General features: G+C 38.0%; 1 protein-coding gene across 10 annotated transcripts in view; it reads right to left on the bottom strand.

Moving 5' to 3' along the window:
* PGRP-LA (Peptidoglycan recognition protein LA) overlaps window positions 1-26,619 on the bottom strand; it is a 60,263-nt gene that overhangs the window by 27,608 nt on the left and 6,036 nt on the right. The window contains exons 1-2 of one of the 10 annotated variants that reach the window (XM_067788393.1): window positions 6,965-6,981; window positions 1,872-2,136 (exon numbers count right to left, since the gene is read on the bottom strand). The exons of 3 other annotated variants lie outside the window; for them this stretch is intronic. In XM_067788393.1, coding sequence (XP_067644494.1) covers window positions 1,872-1,977 — 106 coding nt within the window. In that variant the 5' untranslated portion in view covers window positions 1,978-2,136; window positions 6,965-6,981. Of the gene's footprint in view, window positions 1-1,871; window positions 2,143-6,512; window positions 6,892-6,964; window positions 6,982-26,619 lie in introns of those variants that run through there. 6 more of the 10 variants (XM_067788388.1, XM_067788392.1, XM_067788391.1 and 3 more) reach the window with 6 other exon arrangements.

Here is a 26,619-nt window from a genome sequence, read left to right on the forward strand (position 1 = left end):
AAAACCAAATTTGACAAGGGATGACGGAAAAACCTTCCAATATACATCATTTATCCACCCTGTCGGAAAATCAGCCAAACAAGATAAGTCAGTTATTGCTTGTCAGGCTTTTAACTTGAACGCAATCGGACTACTAACAATTTACAAGCGACGCCTACTGAAAATATATAAAGCAAAGGTGAGCATTTGGTTCAACAAACAATGCCCGGAATTGAATGTTACTCCAAAATTCGCTAAAATAACAATAAAGGCAAATACCAAATCTAGCAGGAAAATAGTTAGAGAAGCGGAAAACGATTTTTTAAAATATAAGTTGGAAAGCTTATACTCGAAGGGTTTTGCTAAATGGTGATTTTCTCTTATTTTGTCACCAAAGCTCTCAGCTGAGTATGTAATGTTCGGTTACACCCGAACTCAGCCTTCCTTACTTGTTAGTATTTACAATAGTCGGGAAGTGGCTTCGTTTGGCCTCAAATCGAAACTTTTGACCGAATCTAACCTTGAACTGGACACTCGGCTTTTTGCTTGCGGCACGGCTAAATTCAAAGCTAAAACGAAGTTGCACAATAAATATATCGAAGCTTGAAAAATATTTACACTATAACATAGCGTCCTAACAATTGAGTAACTTACGAAGATTTCATAAATGGGAAACATCTCATTTCAGTTATTGGCATAAGGCTGCAATTTATATATCCAAAACAATAAAAACGAAAACGCAATCTCTTGCCAATTTTTAAAATACAACACTTCTATCTGGAACCCTTCACAGAGTCACTCAACCAAATAAAGGCGTGAGTACCAAGTACTCGCAAAGTTCGATGTCTAAACATACAGGAACAGCGTGCTTCAACTATGTCTTAATTCGCAGTTAGACCACCTCAGATTTTTTTCGGATTCCTGTTTTGTGAGCTAAAATAAGCTCAGCTTTTTTGAGAAAACTGCATTTTGGTGCAGCGACATATAACATCAATTGCATTGTTTGACATTGAAAACATACTCTTGCCATTATTTACCGCAATTTGTAGGTCTTCTCGAGCAATATACCCTCAAACTCTGGAGTAAGGGGCCAAAAACCCCCTTTTCATAGGCTGATTCATATATTGGCTTATAACTTTATTTCTGTTTGTGCCACGAACAAAACTTTTGTATCACTAACCGAACCGAACTCGGATATGGACTTTGAGACCGGTGTGTTTGGTAATCGTTACCGAACCAAATATTCGGTCGAACACTATATTTCATGTTTATGTATGACATAAAAGCTAGAAAATTATTGAACTTATACAACCAAGAGTCACTTGAGCGTGAATATTGGTTTTAAAGGTCAGTCGTTTGACAGGGCGTATGAGTAACCTTTTTATCTTTACTTAAGAAGGGTAATTTCTGCAAGTAATGACTTCTTGTTGTTTAGCCCTCATTCATTAAAAAAATAAATGTAAGGCGCAATAACCTCCGAAGAGATTTTAGGCCGATATTGTCTTCCAATTTTCGTCGTGCTCCTTTTTAATTTTTCCTACAAATTGGCGGGACGGGACGTACTTGTTTTATGCCGACTCTGAACGGCATTTGCGAGGCAGATGAGCGCCAATGAATGATTATGATGATGTTTCGTATAAAAATTTATTAATTTAAATTGACAATTATCGTGCTTTATAAGTAGTCTTTACCAAAGCCTAATTAATGAGTCTATTATCTACAAACTGTGATTTCAACAAGTTTTAAACTTACTTGTAAAGTTCTAAACAATTCTAGCAGTTGCTTAATGCAATTAGTATCTCATTATTATGCATTTCATAATCAACAATTGCTTTTTTGCTCTTCAATTTAAAAACAATTTAGAAAAATCAATTAAATACATAGATACTAACGTTTTGTTGTGATCTCGGCTGCATTCGTGGAGGAGGCGGGCGTATTCACGAAGATGCCATAGCGTTTTCGTGCTTTTTCAGAATTCACTTTTAATAGTAATTTCATTTTGTTTATTTATTAACTTCTAAACATTTGGTATTTACGGTAGAAAAATGTATGGATTTTATTTTGCGTTGAGGAGAAATCGTTACACAGTAGATATTTAATTTAGTTTGTTATATAACAATTTGGTTTGTTGCAGTTTTTGTTAATGTTACGAACGAGCTAGTTCTGTAAAAAGAATTTATTTATTTGTTTATTAAGTATTATTAGTGTTATAGCTTTATTAATGTACTTCTTGTATATCACATATTTTTTAATATTCTTACTAGAATACCATACTTTGTTCCGCCCGAAAATTTGTTTGCTAACATTTTAAAAGTGGGCCTTGCTTCTCTTCACTCTCTATCCTATTCTTTTCTACTTTTTCTTCTATTTATTTTCTTATTCTTGTCCATTCCTTATTCCGTTCGTCTCCGTAAGACTTACAAACCCATTCCCACTGCCGCTCCCAGTCTCACTCCCATTCCCACTATCGCCCTCACTCACAATCCCAATCCCACTTACACTCGCCCTCCTTTTCCTACTTCCATAACCATTTCCACTTCCACTCCTAGACCAACTACCGCTCGCTATCAATCTTCCAGTTCCATTACTACTTTCACTTCCACTTCCACTCCTTCTACCTTGTTCGCTTCAATTCCTTATGTGTGAAATATTTTATTTATTGCTTCACCTGACCGACCGACTTCAATATCCTTGTTTCGGTAAACACCTACAAAACGATATGAAACTAATTTTTAAATTTGCAACAGTTTTTATATATAAGATATAGATACATTGTTGAGACGTTCTTTTGCATTACCATATTCCTCCTTGTGATGTATCTACTCTCTCAGTAAATAAAAGTATTTGTCATATTGCGGCTTCAGCAAAAAAAAAAAAGTGTTGCATCTTCCTGTCTCTCCCTCATTTCAATTTTTTATCCCTCCCTCTTCTCCTTATCTTGGATCTTTTCCGATTTTTTTCTTCTACTCACTTTGTCTTTCCTCTCCCACAACCTCTTCTTATTTTTCTTCATATAGAGCCATTTTCTGGCTCTCTCTCCTTCATATCTTTCTCTCACACTTTCTCTAGTTTTATTTCCATTTCCTACTCACACTAACTTTCTCTCACTTATTCTTTATTTATCCTTCTCTTCTCTTTCTAATTTTTGCGATTTTTCAAATAATAGTCTTGTCAAGGAAGTACCCCCGTACCAAATTTCAAAGAAATCGCACTATAAGTTATTTTTTTAGGGCAGGAAAGAAAAATGAAAATAAAGGCAGGAAGAAAATTGGACCGCAATGTGAATCTTAATCATCCTCAATCACCTAAGAACTCACATACGAAATTTCTCCAAAATCGCCACAGTCATTTGGGAGGAGTTAAGTCACAAACAGACGTACATAAGAAATTTATAAATTAAGATTTAACACATATATATGCATACATAACTAAATACAACTCTTTCCTTGTATAGCCATTTGTAAGTGCAGTCTTGTGAATTATTTGGGATCATTATCCGTAAATAAAGAGGAAGGCGTAAACAAAAATGTAAGCGCTTAACTTAGTAGCAATTGATTGACGTTGCAATGATATTTTTCGATTGCCATATTTGGAGGCAGACTCTTTGTACAACATAAGAGTCACTAATGAAGTTTGTTTCTTAAGTAATACCTTGCTTGTACGTAAAGGATTCGGTGGTTGGATAATAATACCTTTAGCTGATGACGACTATGACAATTAGAGTAATGACTGTAATTTATCAGACTCCCGTATATTGGTGGAACGACGGCATGAGCGTTGAAAATGCCAAAAAGCACATCAAAGGACACAGAGGGCTCGCTTATCACCTTCAGGGAGTGTCTTTATCGTTAATATAACAAAAACAACAACAACAACAACGTATCCTAAGCTACACAGCACCTACGAAGCACAAAAAAAAGCCCTAAAAAATGCTATAAAAAACATCAAGAGAGCGTGCTTCAAGATACGAATAGATAGTGCCGATTTTGATCCTTGGGGATTGGCTTACAGAATAATGGCTAAAATTAAAGGCCAGCAACCTACATTCCCGACACTAATAAGAAGAATCGTCGAGACACTTTTTCCGAGACAAAACTACTGGACGTATCAATGCGAGGACCTCGAAGGTATAGAAGAAATTTCACGTATAACAAAGCAGGAGATACAAGATGCAGCAAATAGAGTTGTGTATAATAAGTTCCGAGGTCCTGATGGAGTGCCAAAATATTGCCCTTAAAGCAGCCAAAAAGTCTATAACATCACTTCTTTTCCGATCTCTTCAACGCCTGTTTCCAGGAAGGCGTCTCGTAATGCTCATGAAAACGTCAAATATTGGTATTTTTGTTGAAATCTGTTAATGTGCTCGACCAGTCATACTCTCGCCTTCAAGGCGAATGCCACCGAAATTGTATCCAAAGAACAAATCCGCAACAAAATCCTCAAGTCGCTTGCCGACAGCACTGGGGGGAAAAGACAAGGAAATGCTGCTAAATACTTACAAAGAAATTGGCTGGCCGCTAATGAGATACACGTCGCTTGTCTGGTTGTCTGGTCTTCAAAACACATACTGGACTGGAAAATACTGCAGGACTGTCAAAATGCTGCAATCAGAACTGCCATGGGATGTCTTCTTATCACCCCTTGAACATCATCTTCATACTAAGGCCAAATACTTCAACATTAAGGAGCATAACGAAATTCTGCAGTTATTGCTTCATTGTCACAAACCGTGATACCCTAGCAAAAAACTGCTAGATCTAACCCGCTTCCAAGAGATTTAAAGGAACGTATCCATAAGCACTTTGATGAGATCTGTCATCTGCCAACACAGCCGTTTGATCCATACAAGCAAAGTGGACTGTGGATGAGTGTGTCCAGACCATAGGAGATTATCAAACAAATTCAATGCTTTACTTGAAATATTTAAGAGTAAATTTACTTTCGGGGAGCACTTCAGGGCAGTGGGGGAGAAGTTTCTAAAGTTAGTGTCTCCCTAATGCGAATAATGCGGAACAAAGATGTTGCTGGCAAAGCTACCAGTCAGCTTTCGTCCAATGTAACCAGCGCGATAATATTGTACGCAGCACCAGTGTGGCACGGATCTTAAATGACCCACCAAAAAGATATACTAGCTGCTTAGCAAATTACTGCTATCTAAATAGCAACTGTTTATCGGACGGTGTTCGACGACGCGATCCTTGTTGTATCTCGGAAAATCTCATTGGACTTGCTGTAAAGTGAAATGACCGGTCTGTGTGACATTCATATCGGGCAACACTCTGAAGATGCCAAGAAAAGCGCAAGGTCACGCACAATAATGATGTGGCAAGAGCAGTGGGTAGAAACGAGGAAAGGGCTCAACCCTCACGCTAATTCGAAATATAGCGGAAGGCTACGAGCGGAAGCACGGCGAACTAAACTACCACATAGCCAATGGGCATGGCGGGTTTAAAAAGTATTCACATAAGCGTAGGATGGTCCTTTCTGTACACACTGCCCCACCGAATTGGAAAACGCAGAACACATAATGTTTCATTGACCTGGTTTTCTCGATGAAAGACTCTATCTACACAGAGATTTTGGAGGGGAACCTTCCATGAGGAGATTCGTACACTAACAAATAAATTGTTGCTCGCGTAAGCATTTGGTAAAAAATCAAGCTTTTAACTGTTAAAATGAGGAAAAAATTGCGAAAATCCGTTCCGGTCGGTTTTGGCAAATGTCTACTCGGACACCGTATTATATGAAATGACCAAATTTCATCAAGATATACCCAAAATTGAAGGACTTATGTGCGTTAAAAGAGACAGCGGTCAGACGGACATGGATAAATCCACTCAGCTTTTCATCCTTCTCTTTTATGGACTTACAGTTATAGATTTCGGACCAAACTTAATATATCATTCCATTTTCTTGAAAGGTATAAAAAAAATTACGGTAGTTTGAGCTGTTGTTATTTTTTGATTAATTTTTACGATATTTATTTGTACGCGCCGGACCCGTGCACATCTTGCGCAACCAATATAAAAGTTTCTTATCAAATATCAACAGAAATCAGCTCCTCTATCAATCAATTAAAACTCACAGCAGCTTGCGCTGCCATCTGGCGTATGGTAGCAAATGCCGGTAATGCAGTGCAAATATCCACAATAGTGCCATAGTACAAATAAATTTCTTTGTCTACTCACAATAGTTTATTTTTAACAAATTATTTTAATAAAATATAGCTAAACAAAAGCACTACGACCAAAATTGCCCAAAGGTCGCTAATAGCCCGAATCTCCATCTTCACAACCTAGACTTTATTTATAGATTTGGATTCCAAATAAGAGCGAAAAAGCGACCCGTGCATAAAAACAGCAATTAGAAATAATATACATGATACAAAAAAAAAAAATAAACTGTGCGTAGCATTTGTTTCAAGAATCTGAATTTCGCCAACTTTTCTCGCTAATCTGAGTGCCTAGAATCAAAAACGAGTTCACAAGTTTTACGTAGCCGCCCTTAATGAGTAATACGTAATCAACGCATACATTGGTTTTACATATATACAAGTATTTATGTACATTGTACACTTGTTTAAACATTGTGACGTCATAAGTAATTATTTATAGTAGCTTTAGTATTGCCTGTGTCTCACATTTATTTCACTTCACTTTAAATTATTACCAATTTATTTTTGTTTATATATCCTATTTACTAATAACGTCATTGCCATTTTATTTTATATGCACTTTTTTATGATCCGTTAAAATAATTCCGTCATAAATAAATAATAGGCAACTTTCATGGAATGTCTTATCAAATGCACTTTTTGGTGTCGCAATGCGCCATCGCGAAACCGCTTGAACAACGCTCAGCAAAAATGCTACTAAATGTGATTGTTTAAATTTTGAAAAACTTAACTCGAGCGTTGACAAGTGAACCACACAGAACCAGAGAACTATATATCTACAGTGCTTAAGCATATATGCATAGTATATACAAACGGATGGGCAAATAAGCAATCAGCCCAAGCAGCCATCAAGCGATCATCCAGCGAACTGGGCAGACAGTCGATTGGCACTCTCGTAGTTCGGTGTGATGATCACCTTATATATATATATATGTATGTAATGTTAATAAAAATACAAGTAATTTAGTAAACGATGAGTTGTTTAGTTTTGGATTAGTTGTTTAAATGTAGGTGGAAATGTAATGGGTGTCTTGTTTGGGGGCTTACGTTTGCAAGTTTTGTTGAGAGCAAAATTGTGTAAGGTCGAAAATTGCAGTATAAATGAGTGGTATCGTGCGGTAGAGTGAGAAGTTCGACGAATGGTTAGTCGGTTAGTTGGTATGACGAGTCCTCTCCGACCTCGAATTCTCACGAATTACTCACTTAACTGGCGCTGAATCGTTTAAACGGGTATGGGCGCCCAGCACGACACGACAGTCGTTTCTTCGCTCTGCGAACTGTAGCCGTACATCAAGGGAATTTGAATCGGTTTTCATCTGGTCCGTCTAGCGGAGTGGGGGCTTCCTCTGCTTTCATAGGTGGGGTCCGATAAAACTACTTTCTTTGCCATATCGTCGTCTTTCATTCACATGACATGCTCTAGCCCAGTCGCTGTATTTTAATTGGACTATGTTGATGTCTGCGCATAGCTCGCACAGCTCATCATTAAATCTTTTGTGGTACTCATCGTCGAAAACGCGTAGATGTTCGTAAATCTTGCGATCATTTCCAGTGCCACCTTATCTGATGTTGGCATGTTCCATCCTGGGAGAGCATAATTTTCGTTTGCCGAGAGAGGCATTTTCTTTTCAATTACCTACCTAGTCCAAAGTAGTATTTATTGGCTAGAGTGATTCTTCGCTGGACTTCAAAGTTGATGTTGTTGTTTTTATTAATGTTGATTTCCAAACAAACGAAGTCTTGTACTACTTCGCAATTATGGCTGCCAACAGTGATATGGTTTTCAAGTCGCAAATTCGCTGACTTTTAGTTTGATGACAGCAGCTACTTGGTTTCATCTCCATTCACAATTAAACCCATCTTTTCCGCTTCTTTTTCCAGTTTGGAGTAAGCAGAACACGGCGCTGATGTTCAGGGCTATGATATCAATGTCGTCAGCATACGCCAGTAATTGCACGCTTTTATATAATATTGTTCCAGAGCGGTTAAAGTTGGCAACTTCTATTATTTTTTCCAGCATCAGATTAAAGAAATCGCACGATATAGGGCCACTTTGTCTGAAGCCTTGTTTAGTTTCATAATTTTGCAGACATAACGGCATATGAGCAGCTCACTTTCGTGCTGTCGAAGGCGGCTTGAGAATGGATGAGGTTATGTGTGTCAGTTTTTTCCGCGGATTTTTTCGAGATTTGGCGCATAGTATAGATCTGGTCGATGGTAGACCTGATAAGTCTGAAGCCGCAATGATAAGATACAATCAGTAGATTCACGGTGGGTTTCAATTTTTCGCACAATACGCTACGAGGACCGACATTAGGATGCCTGATTCCGCGATAATTGCCGTGGTTTGCAAGATCCGTGTTCTTGTGGACTGGGCAAAGAACACTTTGGCATTCGGGCATGCTCTCGTCGGACCATTTTTTTTTTTTTTCAAAGAAACGTATGTTGCGTCTGACAAACTCCCCGTCACCGCATTTGAAGCGATCCGTAGGCAATCCACCAGCGCCCGCGCCCCTGTTGCCTTTCAATTTGCGTCGTATACCTTTTTAATTTTTCCTACAAATTGGCGGGAAGGGTCCCTATTTTTTGCAGACTCCGAACGGCAGCTGCAAGGCAGATACATTTTCCACTTCCGTGGGAAAAACCTTTCCTAAAAATTTTCAAACCCAGAATCTCCGGCGTGGTAGGTGACACATCGCGGTAGCCGCGGACTCATGCTGTATCTAAAGAAAATTTCACAGCACAAAAAACGTACCCGTTGTATGCATAGATGTTTTTATACTCAGCGTGCTTTGCACACAGAGTATATTAACTTTGATTGGATAACGGTTGGTTGTACAGGTATAAAGGAATTGATATAGATATTGTGACGAATATTAGCAACACTAAGGGATACTATCATCTCTAAGCCGATGCTAAGCAGTGACTTCATTAATTCAATCATTATTCTATCCATATGTCCATACGAGCAGCAGAGAATAGACGCACAAACACATGCATATATCTTATCTGAGGTGCTCACAAAAGAAGGCAATAATTTGTACAAGTATTACTCACGTATACACGCGCATATGAGAAGCTATAAACGTAGTTGTGGCTGATGATTTTGTAGCTGATAACTAACTAGTAAATTCCTGAATAGAAAAGCCTAGAAGTATGCAACGAGGAAACCAGGCAGTATAAAAGGCAGCAACAGTAGAGGCACGACAATCAGTTTGATTTAAGACGCTATCTGGCGAGCAATAGAAGTGTTATTTTGAAAGTAGTCTAATAAAGGCCATTTTGCATTATTGAATAGTGGAGTTATTTATTCAACAGTTTAGTGATTTTTTTTTTTATTTTTTTATTTTAGTGATTCGAACGTTAGCTGAAGGTTGCAAATAAGAGGAATTGCACCAAATTCGTTACAATTGGTGTCAGAAGAGGAATTGTTGAATAAATTCCGAATACTTCGAATACAACTTGGATATGGCAACGTGGAGTGAATTGAAGATCCAGCAACTGAAGAAGGAGTTGGAAAGCCGTGGATTGAATACAACCGGCAATAAACTCGAACTTCAGGCACGACTACGAAATGCAATGGAATTAGAGGGAATTAACTTGGAAGAGTATGTCTTTCCTCTTGATGGCGAGGAGACAACAAAAATTGAAGAGAAAAATGAAACATCGCAGACAGTTACGAGCACAGACTTGAACGTGATATTGGCTGCAATATCTGCACAAACATCGACAGTAACATCTAAGATGGAAGCACAGTATTTCAGAAATGTCGTCGCAAATGTCATCTCAACTGGAATCACAGGAGAACCGTATAACATCGAAGATTGAAGCACAAGAAACACGTATTTCAGAAATGTCGACACAGATAACATCCAAGATGGAAACTCAACTGGAAGAGCAAAACACAAGTATAGCATCCCAACTGGAATCACAGGAGACACGTATAACATCAAAGATGGAAACACAACTGAAAGAACAAGATGCACGCATAACAGTACAACTCGAAGCGCAAGAGGCGCGTATATCATCAAAACTCGAAGCGCGTATGGACGAGAAAATAACGCAGTTTGAGGAAAAAATCGAATCCGAGGTGGATGCTTTGAGAGGTCGTATACAGGAGTGGCAATTAAATCGCTCAGCTGTTTCAGTAAGCAATCCAAAGGTAAAAACACCATCCTTTGACGGTTCTGTTCCTTTCCAGCTCTTTAAGCTACAGTTTGAGAAGACCGCAACAGTGAACAACTGGAATGCTGAAGATAAAGTTGCTGCACTGTTCATGGCATTGAAAGGGCCTGCAGCTGAGATTTTGCAAACCATTCCAGAGGGCGAACGAAACTGTTATGAAGCATTGATGGGCGCTCTAGAGAGACGATACGGAACTGAGCATAGGAGACGGATATACCAAAAGGAGTTATTGAACCGCTTCCAGAGGCCTGGTGAAATATTGCAAGAGTTTGCGTCGGATGTTGAAAGGCTGGCACATTTAGCGAATGCGGACACGCCCGTGGAATACACTGAAAGGGTAAAGATTCAGAGCTTTATAAATGGCATACGGGACGTCGAAACAAAGCGAGCTACATACGCAAACCCAAAGCCAACATTCGCAGAAACGGTATCACATGCTCTGATTCAGAAAACAGATCGCTTCTGTGTAACCCAGCGTTCAAAGCACGCCGTGTGGAGGTGGAAAGGCCAGACTGTGTGAACACAATATTGGAGGCACTGAAAGGATCGCAAAACCGGAGTGAAAGAGTTATCAAATGCTTCAAATGCGGGAAGCCCGGTCACATTGCACGTCATTGCGATCTTGATCCTAGTGGTTTCCACAGCATGGGTGGTCTTAATAACAAGGCTGAAGGGGATGAGCTAGAGCGAGTAAGATGCAAAGATCGATAGCCAGCTCCAGCTATTGAATGCCCTGTGGTATCAGTGTCGCAAATTGGTAGAAAATCGAGCAGTCTTAGCACCAGACTGACTGTAGATACGGGCGCATCTCACTCCTTAATCCGATCTGACTTGGTCAACAGTAGAGTAAAACCGTTACATGGAACAAGGTTGCGTACGGTCACTGGCGAGTATAACCAAGTCCAGGGAGAAGTGATATGTGAAGTCTTAATTGGAAAGGTCACAGTTCTACACAAATTCGTTGTGGCGGAGATCGTTGATGAAGTCATATTGGGACTGGACTTCTTGGTTGACCATGACATCAAGATCGATATGCAGAGAAGGGCGATGCGTTATGAGAACCAGGATGTGCCACTTAACTTCAGTTTGGAAAAAGGGTTCAGCAGTAATCGAGTGCTGGTGAAAGATATTCGACAAAAATCACAAAAGTCAAAGGCAGCAGATCGGGCAAGGGTTGATAGAACGAACTAATGAACGCACTAAAACGACTGAAAGAATTTCCAGAAAGAATGCAAGGGTGATTTCAAGCCAGCGCGCACTACTGTTGTGAAACGTCAAGACGATACTGATGATGCAAAGTCAATCCGCCAAGACCCAGTTCTGCGAAGTAGTTCTTCATTGGCCAAACAACAGAGTGCGAGGGAACGATCCAGGATAATGAGTAGTAAGATGAAACGCAGGTACGATGAGAACAATAATTCAGAAGGTTTCTTAGAGGGAGATTTGGTACTGTTATACAACCCTCACCGGCAGAAAGGTGTTCCATCCAAATTTCGGTGCAGTTGGGAAGGCCAGTACAAAGTTGTGAATAATATCAGTGACACCATCTACCGCATACAAACCATTGGAAAATCACGAAGGAGAAGAGTGGTACATTTGGAGATGCTAGCGGCGTTTAGATCAGGAAATTTGTCTGATCGGGACGATCATACTTAGGTGGAGGGCAGTGTTACGAGTATTAGGAACACTAAGGGATACTATCATCTCTAAGCCGATGCTAAGCAGTGACTTGTATGCACATCATTGAATCAATCATTATGTCTACCCATATGTCCATACGATCAGTGGAGAAGAGACGCACAAGCACATTCACATATCTTACCTGAGATGCTCACAAAAGAAGGCAATAATTTGTGCAAGTATTACTCACGTATACACGCTCATATGAGAAGCTATAAACGTAGTTGTGGCTGATGATTTTGTAGCTGATAATTAACTATTAAATTGTGGAATAGAAAACCCTAGAAGAATGTAACGAGGAAACCAGACAGTATAAAAGGCAACAACAGCAGGCACGACAATCAGTTTGATTTAAGATTCTATCTGGCGAGCAATAGAAGTGTTATTTGGAAAGTAGTCTAATAAAGGTCATTTTACATTATTCAACAGTTTAGTGATTCGAACGTTAGCAGAAGGTTGCAAATAAGAGGAATTGCACTAAATTAGTTACAATATAGACTTCCATATATCAAAATCATCAGTATCGAAAAAAATTTGATTTAGCCATGTACGTCCGTCCGTCTGTCCGTTAACACGATAACTTGAGTAAATTTTGAGGTATCTTGATGAAATTTGGTACGTAGGTTCCTGGGCACTCATCTCAGTTCGCTATTTAAAATGAATGATATCGGACTATAACTACGCCCACTTTTTCGATATCGAAAATTTCGAAAAACGGAAAAAATTCATTACCAAAGACGGATAAAGCGATGAAACTTCGTAGGTAGGTTGACCTTATGACGCAGAAGAGAAAATAAGTAAAACTTTGGACAACGGGCGTGACACCGCACACTTTTAAAAGAAGGTAATTTAAAAGTTTTGCAAGCTGTAATTTGGCAGTCGTTGAAGATATCATGATGAAATTTGGCAACAACGTTACTATTATTACTATATATGTGCTAAATAAAAATTAGCAAAATCGGATGAAGAACACGCCCACTTTTAAAAAAAAATTTTTAAAGTCAAATTTTAACAAAAAATTTAATAACTTTACAGTATAAAAGTAAATTTTGTCAACATTCGACTCCAGTAATGATATGGTGCAATAAAATACAAAAAATAAAAGAAAATTTCAAAATGGGCGTGGCTCCGCCCTTTCATTTAATTTGTCTAGAATACTTTTAATGCCATAAGTCGAACAAAAATTCACCAATCCTTGTGAAATTTGGTAGGGGCATAGATTTTATGACGATAACTGTTTTCTGTGAAAATGGGTTGAAGTCACGCCCAGTTTTTATACACAGTCGACCGTCTGTCCTTCAGCTCGGCCGTTAACACTATAACTTGAGCAAAACTCGATATATCTTTACTAAACTTAGTTCACGTACTTACCTAAACCCACTTTATCTTGGTATAAAAAATAGCCGAAATCTGACTATGACCACGCCCACTTTTTCGATATCGAAAATTACGAAAAATGAAAAAAATGCCATAGTTATATACCAAATACGAAAAAAGGGATGAAACATGGTGATTGGATTGGTTTATTGACGCAAAATATAACTTTAGAAAAAAACTTTGTAAAATGGGTGTGACACCTACCATATTAAGTAGAAGAAAATGAAAAAGTTCTGCAGTGCGAAATCAAAAGCCCTTGGAATCTTGACAGGAATACTGTTCGTGGTATTACATATATAATAAATTAGCGGTACCCGACAGATGATGTTCTGGGTCACCCTGGTCCACATTTTGGTCGATATCTCGAAAACGCCTTCACATATACAACTAAGGGCCACTCCCTTTAAAACCCTCATTAATACCTTTAATTTGATACTCATGTCGTGCAAACACATTATAGAGTCACCCCTGGTCCACCTTTATGGCGTTATCTCGAAAAGGCGTCCACCTATAGAACTAAGGCCCACTCACTTTCAGATAATCATTAACACCTTTCATTTGGTACCCATATCGTACAAATACATTCTAGAGTCACCCCTGGTCCACCTTTATGGCGATATCCTGAAATGGCGCCCACCTAAAGAACTATGGTCCACTCCCTTTTAAAATACTCTTTAATACCTTCCATTTGGTAGCCATATTATACAAACACATTCCAGGGTTCCCCTAGGTTCATTTTCCTACATAGTGATTTCCCCTTATTTTGTCTCCAAAGCTCGCTGCTGAGTATATAATGTTCGGTTACACCCGAACTTAGCCTTCCATACTTGTTTTTTAATACTTACATATATATGTAAATGCACTAAGGCTTATACGCAAGTGGGTGTGAATCCAAATAATTTTTTATTCGTCCGCTAACTTTGTGCAACGTGTATGTCCGGCACGTACCGCCTACTGTGTTTTGTTTTTGTTTTTTACAAATTGTTTTGCAATACCTTATAAAAATTTCACTAAGTTCGCTCGTGTCGCTGCAGAGTGTATAATACATTAGGAAGTCTTATAAAACTGTTTTCATGTTGTTGTTGATGTAGCGTTAAAGACACTCCCTGAAGGTTCGGGTGTTACAAAAAAATACCAGCCAGACCCGTGCGTATCTTGCGCAACCAATATAAAAGTCTCTTCAAATATCAACAGAAATCAGCTGTTCTATCAATCAGTTAAAACTTACAGCTGGCGCTGCCATCTGGCGTATGGTAGCAACTGTCGGTAATGCAGTGCAAATATTCATAAAAATGCCATAGTACAAATAGATTTCTTTGTTTGCTCACAGTCGTTTATTTTTAACAAATAATTTTAATAAAATATATCTAAAGAAAGACACTACGATCAAAATTGCCCAAAGCTCGCTAATAACCCGAATCTCCGAAAACTTTATTTATAGATGTGGATTCCAAATAAGAGCAAAAAAGGGACCCGTACATAAAAACAGCAATTAGAAATAATATATATGATTTTCCAAGCTGGTACCACCAACGCCAAAAGCTGTTTATTGTGAGTAAGAAAAGTGTGCGGCCCTAGTCCCAATGAAATTTTTCTATCAGCAGAACACGCTGTAAGTCCTGCCTTTTCCAGATAAGATAAAGAAGCAAAAAAAGTGGTTCTTGCGGTAAATGAGGACAAGACGAGGTATTTGCCGTCGTCCAAGAAAGAACCGGTGCATTGACGCCTTGACATCCACGTCAGTTGACGGATATGAATACAAGACTGTGAAGGATTTCGTCTATTTGGGAACCAGCGTTAGCAGCAAAAATAATGTCAGCCTAGAAATCAAACGTAGAATAACTCTTGCCAACAAATACTACTTTAGGTCAAGTAGGCAATTAAAAATTAAAGTTCTCTCTCGACGAACAAAAATCACGCACTACAACTCGCTCATCATACCTGTTCTGATGTGTGGTATGATAGAGAAAAGATGAGATGGCTCTTAGAGTGTTCGAAAGAAATCTCCGGAAAATTTGTGGTCCACGGCGAGTATCGAACTAGGTATAATGATGAGCTGTATGAGCTTTACTGAGATATGACGATAGTGCGAATGAAAATCCAATGGCTTCGCTGGCTAGATGATGTTATACGAAAAGACGAAGACGCTTCGTTCAATAAAGAATTTCAGTCGATACCGCAGTTTGGGAGCAGAGGAAGAGGGAGACCTCCACTGATTTGGTAGAGGCAGGTGGGGGAAGGCTTGACCTCCCTTGGTGCTCCCAACTGGCGTCAGTTATCACGAAACAGGGATAGCTGACGTAACTTCTTATGAAACGGTAAAAAGGTGGTTAAGCGCGAATTAATGACGATGATGGCGATACTGCGCCTCCAAAACGGTTAAAAAGGTTGTGGGTAAAATTTTTGTTTGAAAGGCCAGATATAAAACCTTTTTTAAGGTTTACCGATTCAATTCAAGAGAAAATAAATTAAAATAAATTCATATCTCTTCTATCGAAAAATTTATTTTTAAGTTACCTACAGCTATTTTAAGCGGCTTCTAGACGACTTTATCAATTCTTACACTAAGATACGACCTTTTAATAGAAAGTCTGAAGTACGCGTAACCTAAACTTCCAAGCCATATGCGACCTTTATACTAGAACAAGTGGATATACAGATACCATTTAACGTGATACTATCTTTTAAAGGGTGAGACCGACAAAAACCTTAGAGGCACTCTAATATACATATTTAATATGTAGGTAAATTTCAATTTTGGTTTGAATTTGTTTTAAATACTCATTAGCTTTGATTAACAGAAATAATGCCTATACACGGTTGAATATAATAAGTTTATATTAATATGCAATAGACAATTGTGTCCAACAAATAAGCTCACTTTAACGCTTTTAAATATCATAGGTGCAAATATAGGTATGTAGGAAATAAGGACCGGAGTAGTACTGGTTTCGGTAGTTGGGCTTATACAATGTATGCACTAGAATAGAGACCTCACTCTGATCGGAGTAAATGTGTCCCACTTTTTAAGCTGTAATCAAGTAATATATTGTGGCGAATGTTGACATCACTAGGCTGTTAGTAAATAATCACGCAACTACTAAAACATTAAAGCGAGCCACACTGGTGTACATGAACACATAAATCATCATTTATACACATACATAGATGGCGTCGAAGAGATACACACCCACCCACGTAGTCATCAGCCGAAGTAGTTACTCACACATACACACGCATATGACTATGAGAACGCATAAACTACAAATATACATGTACATTTATCACTGGTAACCAAGCAGGAGATTCTAGATAGTGAAACGTCTAGACTTTTGGGGAAATATGCTGACGAGGTAACAGAGAATATAAAAGCAGCGCAAGCTGAGGAATGACGAATCAGTTTGATTTTAACACGATATCAGTTGCGAAGTGAAGTATAATTGTGAAGTATAGTTGTACTACTCCCAAAGTAGTCTAATAAAGGCCATTTTGCAATACAGAATATTGGATTTATAAATTCGACAGTTCAGCGATACGAACGTTAGAAGGAGGTTCCAAATAAGCGGAATTTCCCAAAATTCGTTACAATATATTTTTAAAAAGTCGTGTTGATCGACCAAGTAACATCAATAGAAAGAGAAAAAAATTATGAGACTACGTTATATAAATGGGCATGGTTAGTTTAACCAACTTACAGCATCCAAAATGAGAAGAAATTTGATTTCTATGTAAATGAAAATTTATGCAATAAAAATAAAATACATACAAGGCTTGATATACCTTCAAGGAGAACGAGATCCAATATGCGTTGTACTACTTTTTAATTTTTCCTAAAAATTATGCCGACTTCGAAGGGCAACTGTGATGTTTCTACGTCACGGGTGGCACATTTGTACGCAATATTTCATCTTTCTGATGGAAATTCTGATAAAACCAGCTGACGATTTCAGGTTCTAATTGCCGGGAGGGCAACTGCAGTTTCATCGTGTGATTCGAGATTCGAATCTCGGTGAAACCTTTGATAACATTACGAAATTGTCTCACGCCACGTAATGGTTTTCGAAATGGTACCATCGCAATATGCCAGTAAATGTTTCTTTTTTCAGGTTTTCTTAGAAAAACATAATAATTGAATATTCAATTATTGTAAGCCGGTGTTAAGATCATGAATTATTAAATTAATGATGGGTGGAACAGCATATGTCACGAGTGGGACATGTTCGAATAAGACATGTTAAATGAACTTGTTAAGCGTAAATAAAGTATTTCAAAGGCTCAAAATATGGTTTAAGTCATGCGTTAACTTGATGTGCTAAACAAATTTGAGTTACGGATAATTTTAAGAACTTTCGCTCTCTAAGGCTTTGACTCAGATTCCAAGTCCATGAAAAACCCTTCTTCATAGACGTATTATTTTAATTAAAATTTCTACTGGACGTAATAAGTTGATTTCTCTTTTAGGATTATGAAGCGAATTAGCAATGCCTATTTATTTCTAACAGCTGTCTGTGCATACTTGTCACGGGTGGGACAATCTTTATTGTTGAATAATTTCTTAAGAACTTCAAAATAATCAAAGCTGAGTTTTTTGAAAAATTTATTACTAGTTTCTAACATTATATAACAAATTCCGAAAAAATAACGACTTGCAAAGTTTAGATTAACAACTTTTGACCTTTTTTGTGACGGGTGAGACAAAGCTAACACTATTAGATATATCTCATATTAAGAATATAGTGCTTATATAATTTAATATTTTTATCAGCTCCATTAAACAATGATGAATTGAGGGGATGTATGGAATAATGGTATAAGTGAAGTTACACCGTTTTTCCATAAATCAACTAAATAAAAAGAGCACGATTACATACACATACCATATTAATCTTAGAAAATCATAGTGATATTTAACAAAGATATTAGCTTCATTTATGGAAAAACGGTATAACCCTCTAATAAAATTTTGCAGTAGTGAAGCATCGAAAAGGTATGAAAATATATTCAATGTCGTAGACCCGAAAGAACTGAAAAATAAAAGAATTGAAGTGGTTTCAAAAACGTCTAAGCAGACAGAGAGCTCCATTGTTAAAAATAGAAAAAGTTTAAAAATGATAAAAGTAGTAAAAAAAGATTACTAAAAATAACGAAAGGAAATAATAAATAGTTATAAGCACATCTTAATAATAGAATATAATGTATTTAACAATGGTTATTAATGTGTCTACTATTTTGTTTAATAAAGTATCTCAATCAAAATATTTGATATTCGATCTATGGAATAACGGTATAACTCACAAAAAAAAAGAAATCATTCATTTTCTAATAAAATTATGTATATATAAAATTTGTTACTTTTTCTTATCAAAGAATCATACTATCTAAAATCCTACCAAGCACGATTATTATAAATTTATTTTTACCTGCATTGTTAAGTTTTTTTCACTTTTCTCAAAAGGTTGATTCTTGAGTTATACCGTTATTCCACACATCCCCTCAATTAATGCAGGTATTTTTCTTATTAAACACTCGAATGTTAAATCAGAAATTTTTTTACAGCTTTTTCAAAACAGACTTTCTACCTAACTGAAATAGTTCAACCAGCACTTTACTTTAAGGGAAAAGTAAGATGTTGAAAATGCATTTAAAGAATAAATATAATATTCTTCGGTTGATTGATGGTTTTTACAATATTTGTATCACATGTGTATCCACTTGGCCTCCAGTTTTGTAAAAAAAAAGTTATCTCCGCACCAAGGTTCACATTCTCCAGGAACCTCCCATCTGCAACCCAGCTGAGAAGCTTTTCATAGTAGTAATGTACTCTAGAGTGTTCAAATCACTGCCGATGATCAACTCTACTTAAAACATTTTTGTTTTTTTAATTGAAACAAGTTTTTTCTTATGATGTTGCTTTTAACAGTCTTTTAGCCAACACCTTCGGCAACAACTTTCGTATACAGTAAACGCTTTTATTAGGCGGATAAATCATAAAGTTTACATGAGAAAACGGCCGTATTACTTTTGATTTAATAAACACAATTGCTATGTGAAAGCTTATTTCCATACCAAGGTTCCCTTCCCCATGTAGCTAGCTACCCTATTAATATTGTGGCGAATATTAGCAATTCTAACATCACTATGCTGCTAGTAAACAAACAGACGAAGAATATTCCACACACATAACCAGCAGCTTGAAGCAAAGAGATTATTTCACATACGCATATGTAGTCTTCAACTAAGAGCAGGATTTGTTACTCACACATACACATGCATATAGCTAGAAGAAAAACATAAACTACAGATATACATGTATATAGCTAAATAACCAAATATGAGATACAAATGTTCCAGAAAGCATGTTCATGAAAAGTCTAGATCAGAATTTCCCAAAATTCGTTACAATATTGCGGATATCTTAATATATATATTTCTTCTATATATATTTCTTCTATATTTGTAACTGAACTCCTCCTAAACGACTGGACCTATTTTGATGAAACTTTGTGTGTGCTCAAGGGGATTTGAGTATGATTTAGACAACTTGTTACATTTTCTTTCTTTTCTTATCAGGAATTGAACCAGCAGCCAACCTATTCTAAATAAAAATAATTTACTGTGTATTTTTTTTGAAATTAGATACAGGGGTACTTTCTTGACTAGCTTATTATTTGATAAATTTTTCTTTCCGGAAAGTGGACCAGGTCCCGACCTATTGTAATAATTCGTATTTATTGCGCGTTTTGCTTAAAAGTTAGCACAGGAAATCCGCGTTGACTGGTTTTATATCGGGGACCCCTTCTTCACGCCAAGGACCACCGGCCAACCTAATCCAAGAAATCTTATTTATGTTGTGATTTGTTTGAAATTTGGCATATCAATACCTCTTTGACTATGTTATTATTTAAGAAACTTTTTTCCCCGGAAAGTGGACGAAGGCTCGACCGATTGTAATAAGTTGTAGTTCTGTTGCGATATGCTTAAGATTTGATACAGGGGTACTTCTTTGTCTAGTTAAATAGCGAAGAACTTTTCGAGATGTGGAGCAGTGAGCGATCTTTTTGAAAAAATCTTATTTATGGTGTGGTTTGCTTGAAATTCCTCTTCCTCTGAGGTTCCTCTTCGACAAGCTTGATATTTGGAAAGCTGTCGTTTTGGCATGTGGACCAGCAACCAAAAGAGAAGGGAGAATGAGAGAGAAGAAAAAGATGAAGAATGTGCGAGGGGAAGATGGAAAGGAGAGGAAGCAAGTGAAGGGAATCAGATGAAGATGGATAGGGAGAGGTTGAGGGAAAGGAAAGAAAGTAGGAGTAGAAGAGAAAAAAAATGAGAATGTAAAAGGAAGATACGGAGGAGAGCCAGCAATCAAACATAAAGATGAGGGGGAAGCAAGAAGATACATTTTTTTTTTCTAGAAGCTATAACATGACATGTGCCTCTGTTTACTGACAGGGAGGTATATTATCGGGCAGGAGAACGGTTCAATTATCTATCTATATGTTATATATAAAAATGAAAGCGATTTTAAAAAAAGGGTTAGCTTCATATAGTTTCGTGCTGAATTATACAAGTATATCGTTTGGTCAGGTGAAGCAAGCATTCGATATTTGGTATAGAAATTCCATATATGAGGGAGTTGAGGTGAGATAGGGAGGGGGAATGGGAGTGAGAGAGGGAGAGGGAGTAGAAATAGAATTGGACCAGGACTGGAAGTGGGTATCGAATGATAATTTAAGTGGAAATAAGAGTGTGTGTGAGATTAGGGAAGGGAGTGGGGGTGGTGGTGAGATTGGGTAGTGGAAGTAGGAGTGAGAGTGGAAACTGTAGTAAGAATGACAATGGAAGTGCGAATGGGTTTGAGAGTGGGAGGGTGACAAATGGAATAAAGGATGGTCACGAATAATAAAAAAAATTTAAGATAAAGTAGAAGAAAATGGCATAGATAGTGAAGATTTATAAATGTAGGCAATCCAATTCTCGGGCAGAACAAAGTCTACCGGGTACTCTAGTTTCATACAAAATTAAAGATTAATCACAATTATAATGATTATGAACCCTGCTTACAGCATTTGTTTGCCCAAAACCACTCGAACATATACATTTTTTTTACATATTTAGTAAAAATATTTCATATTGATATACAAATTGAATTTAATTATCACACACTATATGACAATGCAAATACTCAATTCTGAGAAATTCATAAGCGATAAATGCAATGATTTTTTGTAAATTACGCCGCGGTCATTGCTTCTATGAAAATTTTCTTCAGTGTTCGTATAAGTGGTTGCTTTTATGCAGGGTCGGATTCAGAGGGAAGAATCCAGGGGTACGAACCCCGAGATTTGCAATTTACGCACATAATTGTGAATATTTTCATTAAATTTTCTTGTAGGCTAGGCAGTAATGCGCTAGCAAAACCAACTGTTTAAGTGGTAATATAAATGAAAATACTAGGGTTCGGAAAAATTTATTTATTTACCTACATTCGCTCTGAGTTTACGTACGAACGTGAATATTTAAAAATTTATTCTGTATTCACATTCACGAACGGGAATAAAAAAAAATTTTAGACCCTTAGAGTTCGCGAACGGTTGATTCGTTATTTAATGTTTACAACTTAAAACCTTATTCCGTAATCAACATAAACATGGCACCTGTTAAAATAACAGTTCGGGTGTAACCGAACATTACATACTCAGCTGAGAGCTATGGAGACAAAATAAGGAAAATCACCATGCAGGAGAATGAACCTAGGGTAACCCTGGAATGTGGTTGTATGACATGTGTTTCAAATGGAAGGTATTAAAGAGTATTTTAAGAGAGAGTAGGCCATAGTTCTATGGATGGACGCCATTTAGGGATATCGCCATAAAGGTGGACCAGGGCTGACTCTAGAATTTGTTTGTACGATATGGGTATCAAATAAAAGGTGTTACTGAGCATTTTAAGAGGGAGCGGGCCTTAGGTCTATCGGTGAACGCCTTTTCGAGAAATCGCCATAAAGGTGGACCAGGGGTGACTCTAGAATTCGTTTGTACGATATGGGTATCAAATGAAAGGTGTTAATGAGTATTTTCAAATGGAGTGATCCTTAGTTCCATAGGTGGACGCCGTTTCGAGATATCGCCATAAAGGTGGACCAGGGGTGACTCTAGAATGTGTTTGTACGATATGGGAATCAAATGAAAGGTGTTACTGAGAATTTTAAGAAGGAGTGGGCATTAGGTCTATAGGTGGACGCCTTTTGGAGATATCGCCATTAGGGTGGGCCAGGGGTGACTCTAGAATGTTTGTACGATATGGGTATCAAACGAAAGGTGTTACTGAGCATTTTAAGAGGGAGTGGGCATTAGGAAATATCGCCATTAGGGTGGGCCAGGGGTGACTCTAGAATGTGTTTGTACGATATGGGTATCAAATGAAAGGTGGTAATGAGTATTTTAAAAGGGAGTAATCCTTAGTTCTATAGGTGGACGCCTTTTCAATATATCGCCATAAAGGTGGACCAAGGGTGACTCTAGAATGTTTGTACGATATGGGTATCAAACGAAAGGTGTTACTGAGCATTTTAAGAGGGAGTGGGCATTAGGTCTATAGGTGGACGCCTTTTCGAGATATCGCCATTAGGGTGGGCCAGGGGTGACTCTAGAATGTGTTTGTACATTATGGGTATCAAACGAAAGGTGTTACTGAGCATTTTAAGAGGGAGTGGGCATTAGGTCTATAAGTGGACGCCTTTTCGAGATATCGCCATTAAGGTGGGCCAGGGGTGACTCTAGAATGTTTGTACGATATGGGTATCAAACGAAAGGTGTTACTGAGCATTTTAAGAGGGAGTGGGCATTAGGTCTATAGGTGGACGCCTTTTCGAGGTATCGGCATTAGTGTGGGCCAGGGGTGACTCTAGAATGTGTTTGTACGATATGTGTATCAAATGAAAGGTGGTAATGAGTATTTTAAAAGGGAGTAATCCTTAGTTCTATAGGTGGACGCCTTTTCGAGATATCGCCATAAAGGTGGACCAAGGGTGACTCTAGAATGTTTGTACGATATGGGTATCAAACGAAAGGTGTTACTGAGCATTTTAAGAGGGAGTGGGCATTAGGTCTATAGGTGGACGCCTTTTCGAGATATCGCCATTAGGGTGGGCCGGGGTGACTCTAGAAAGTTTGTACGATATGGGTATCAAACGAAAGGTGTTACTGAGCATTTTAAGAGGGAGTGGGCATTAGGTCTATAGGTGGACGCCTTTTCGACATATCGCCATTAGGGTGGGCCAGGGGTGACTCTAGAATGTGTTTGTACGATATGGGTACAAACGAAAGGTGTTACTGAGCATTTTAAGAGGGAGTGGGCATTAGGTCTATAAGTGGACGCCTTTTCGAGATATCGCCATTAGGGTGGGCCAGGGGTGACTCTAGAATGTTTGCACGATATGGGCATCAAACGAAAGGTGTTACTGAGCATTTTAAGAGGGAGTGGGTATTAGGTCTATAGGTGGACGCCTTTTCGAGATATCGCCATTAGGGTGGGCCAGGGTGGTCTAGAATGTGTTTGTACGATATGGGTATCAAATGAAAGGTGGTAATGAGTATTTTAAAAGGAAGGTAAATCCTTAGTTCTATAGGTGGACGCCTTTTCGAGATATCGCCATAAAGGTGGACCAAGGGTGACTCTAGAATATTTGTACGATATGGGTATCAAACGAAAGGTGTTAAAAACAACAACAATTGGCCGGACGGGACCTACATGTTTTATGCCGACTCCGAACGGCATCTGCAAGGCAGATGAGTTTTCACTGAGAGCTTTTCATGGCAGAAATACACCCGGAGCGCTTGCCAAACACTGCCGAGGGGCGACCCCGCTTAGAAAATTTTTCTACTAATTTAAAAACCTTATTTCTAAAATTTTGATGTTGCTTTGCCCGGGGTGCGAACCCAGAGCATACGGTGTGATAGGCGGAGCACGCTACCATCACACCACGGTGGCCGCCATTACGAAAGGTGTTACTGAGCATTTTAAGAGGGAGTGGGCATTAGGTCTATAGGTGGACGCCTTTTCGAGATATCGCCATTAGGGTGGGCCGGGGTGACTCTAGAATGTCTGTACGAAATGGGTATCAAACGAAAGGTGTTACTGAGCATTTTAAGAGAGAGTGGGCATTTCGAGATATCGTCATTAGGGTGGGCCAGAGGTGACTCTAGAATGTTTGTACGATATGGGTATCAAACGAAAGGTGTTACTGAGCATTTTAAGAGGGAGTGGGCATTAGGTCTATAGGTGGACGCCTTTTCGAGATATCGCCAATAGGGTGGGCCAGGGATGACTCTAGAATGTTTGTACGATATGGGTATCAAACGAAAGATGTTACTGAGCATTTTAAGAGGGAGTGGGCATTAGGTCTATAGATGGACGCCTTTCGAGATATCGCCATTAGGGTGGGCCAGGGGTGACTCTAGAATGTGTTTGTACGATATGGATATCAAATTAAAGGTATTAATGAGGGTATTAAAAGCGAGTGGCCCTAAGATGTATATGTGAAGGCGTTTTCACGATATCGACCAAAATGTGGACCAGGTGATCCAGAAAATCATCTGTCGGGTACTGCTAATTTATTTATATACGCAATACCACCAACAGTATTCCTGCCAAGATTCCAAGGGCTGTTGATTTCGCCTTGTAGAACTTTTTCATTTTCTTCTACTTAATATGGTAGGTGCCACACCCATTTTACAAAGTTTTTTCCAAAGTTATATTTTGCGTCAATAAACCAATCCAATTACCATGTTTCATCGCTTTTTTCGTATTTGGTATAGAATTATGGCATTTTTTTCATTTTTCGTAATTTTCGATATCGATAAAGTGGGCGTGGTTATGGTCGGATTTCGGCCATTTTTTATACCAAGATAAAGTGAGTTCAGATAAGTACGTGGACTAAGTTTAGTAAAGATATATCGGTTTTTGCTCAAGTTATTGTGTTAACGGCAGAGCGGAAGGACATACGGTGGACTGTGTATAAAAACTGGGCGTGGCTTCCATCGATTTCGCTTATTTTCACAGAAAACAGTTACCGTCATAGAATCTATGCCCCTACCAAATTTAAGATGGATGGGTAAATTTTTGTTCGACTTATGGCATTAAAAGTATTCTAGACAAACTAAATGAAAATGGGCGGAGCCACGCCCATTTTGACATTTTCTTTTATTTTTGTATTTTGCTGCATCATATCATTACTGGAGTTGAATTTTGACTTAATTTACTTATCTACAGTAAAGATATTAAATTTTTTGTTAAAATTTGAATTTAAAAAAAAATTTTTTTAAAAGGTGGGCGTGTTCTTCAACCAGTTTTGCTAATTTTTATTTAGCACATATATAGTAATAGTAGTAACGTTCCTGCCCAATTTCGTCATGATATCTTCAACGACTGCCAAATTACAGCTTGCAAAACTTTTAAATTACCTTCTTGTAAAAGAGGGCGGTGCCACGCCCATTGTCAAAATCTTACTAATTTTCTATTCTGCGTCATAACGTCAACCCATCTACCAAGTTTCATCGCTTTATCCGCCTTTGGCAGTGAATTATCGCATTTTTTCGGTTTTTCGAAATTTTCGATATCGAAAAAGTGGGCGTGTTTATAGTCCGATATCGTTCATTTTAAATAGCGATCTGAGATGAGTGCCCAGGAATCTACATACCAAATTTCATCAAGATACCTCAAAATTTACTCAAGTTATCGTGTTAACGGACGGACGGACATGGCTCAATCAAATTTTTTTTCGATACTGATGATTTTGATATATGGAAGTCTATATCTATCTCGATTCCTTTATACCTGTACAACCAACCGTTATCCAATCAAAGTTAATATACTCTGTGAGCTCTGCTCAACTGAGTATAAAAATAGTAACATTTCTATAGGGCAGTTCACGATTAGGTGCAGTTGGTCTTGCCTCGTTGCATATATCCATTGCAAACCATTATAATACTGAAACGATGTTCACGCATATACATCTGCCAAGCATTTCAAAATTTGTATTGGAAATTCAATGAGCAAAGCAACATTTCGAACAACTGATATTTCCTGATAATTATATACATGTGGGCACAGATGCGCATGATCATATTTTATATTTATTTATTTTATTATATATGTGAACTTAGTGGAGCCGAGAAATTCACAATTGGAGTTCGATACGTCCAAACCACTATGAAAATAGACGT

The sequence above is a fragment of the Eurosta solidaginis genome, chromosome 5, assembly GCF_040869045.1.
Source record: "Eurosta solidaginis isolate ZX-2024a chromosome 5, ASM4086904v1, whole genome shotgun sequence".
Classification (NCBI taxonomy): Eukaryota; Metazoa; Arthropoda; class Insecta; order Diptera; family Tephritidae; genus Eurosta; species Eurosta solidaginis.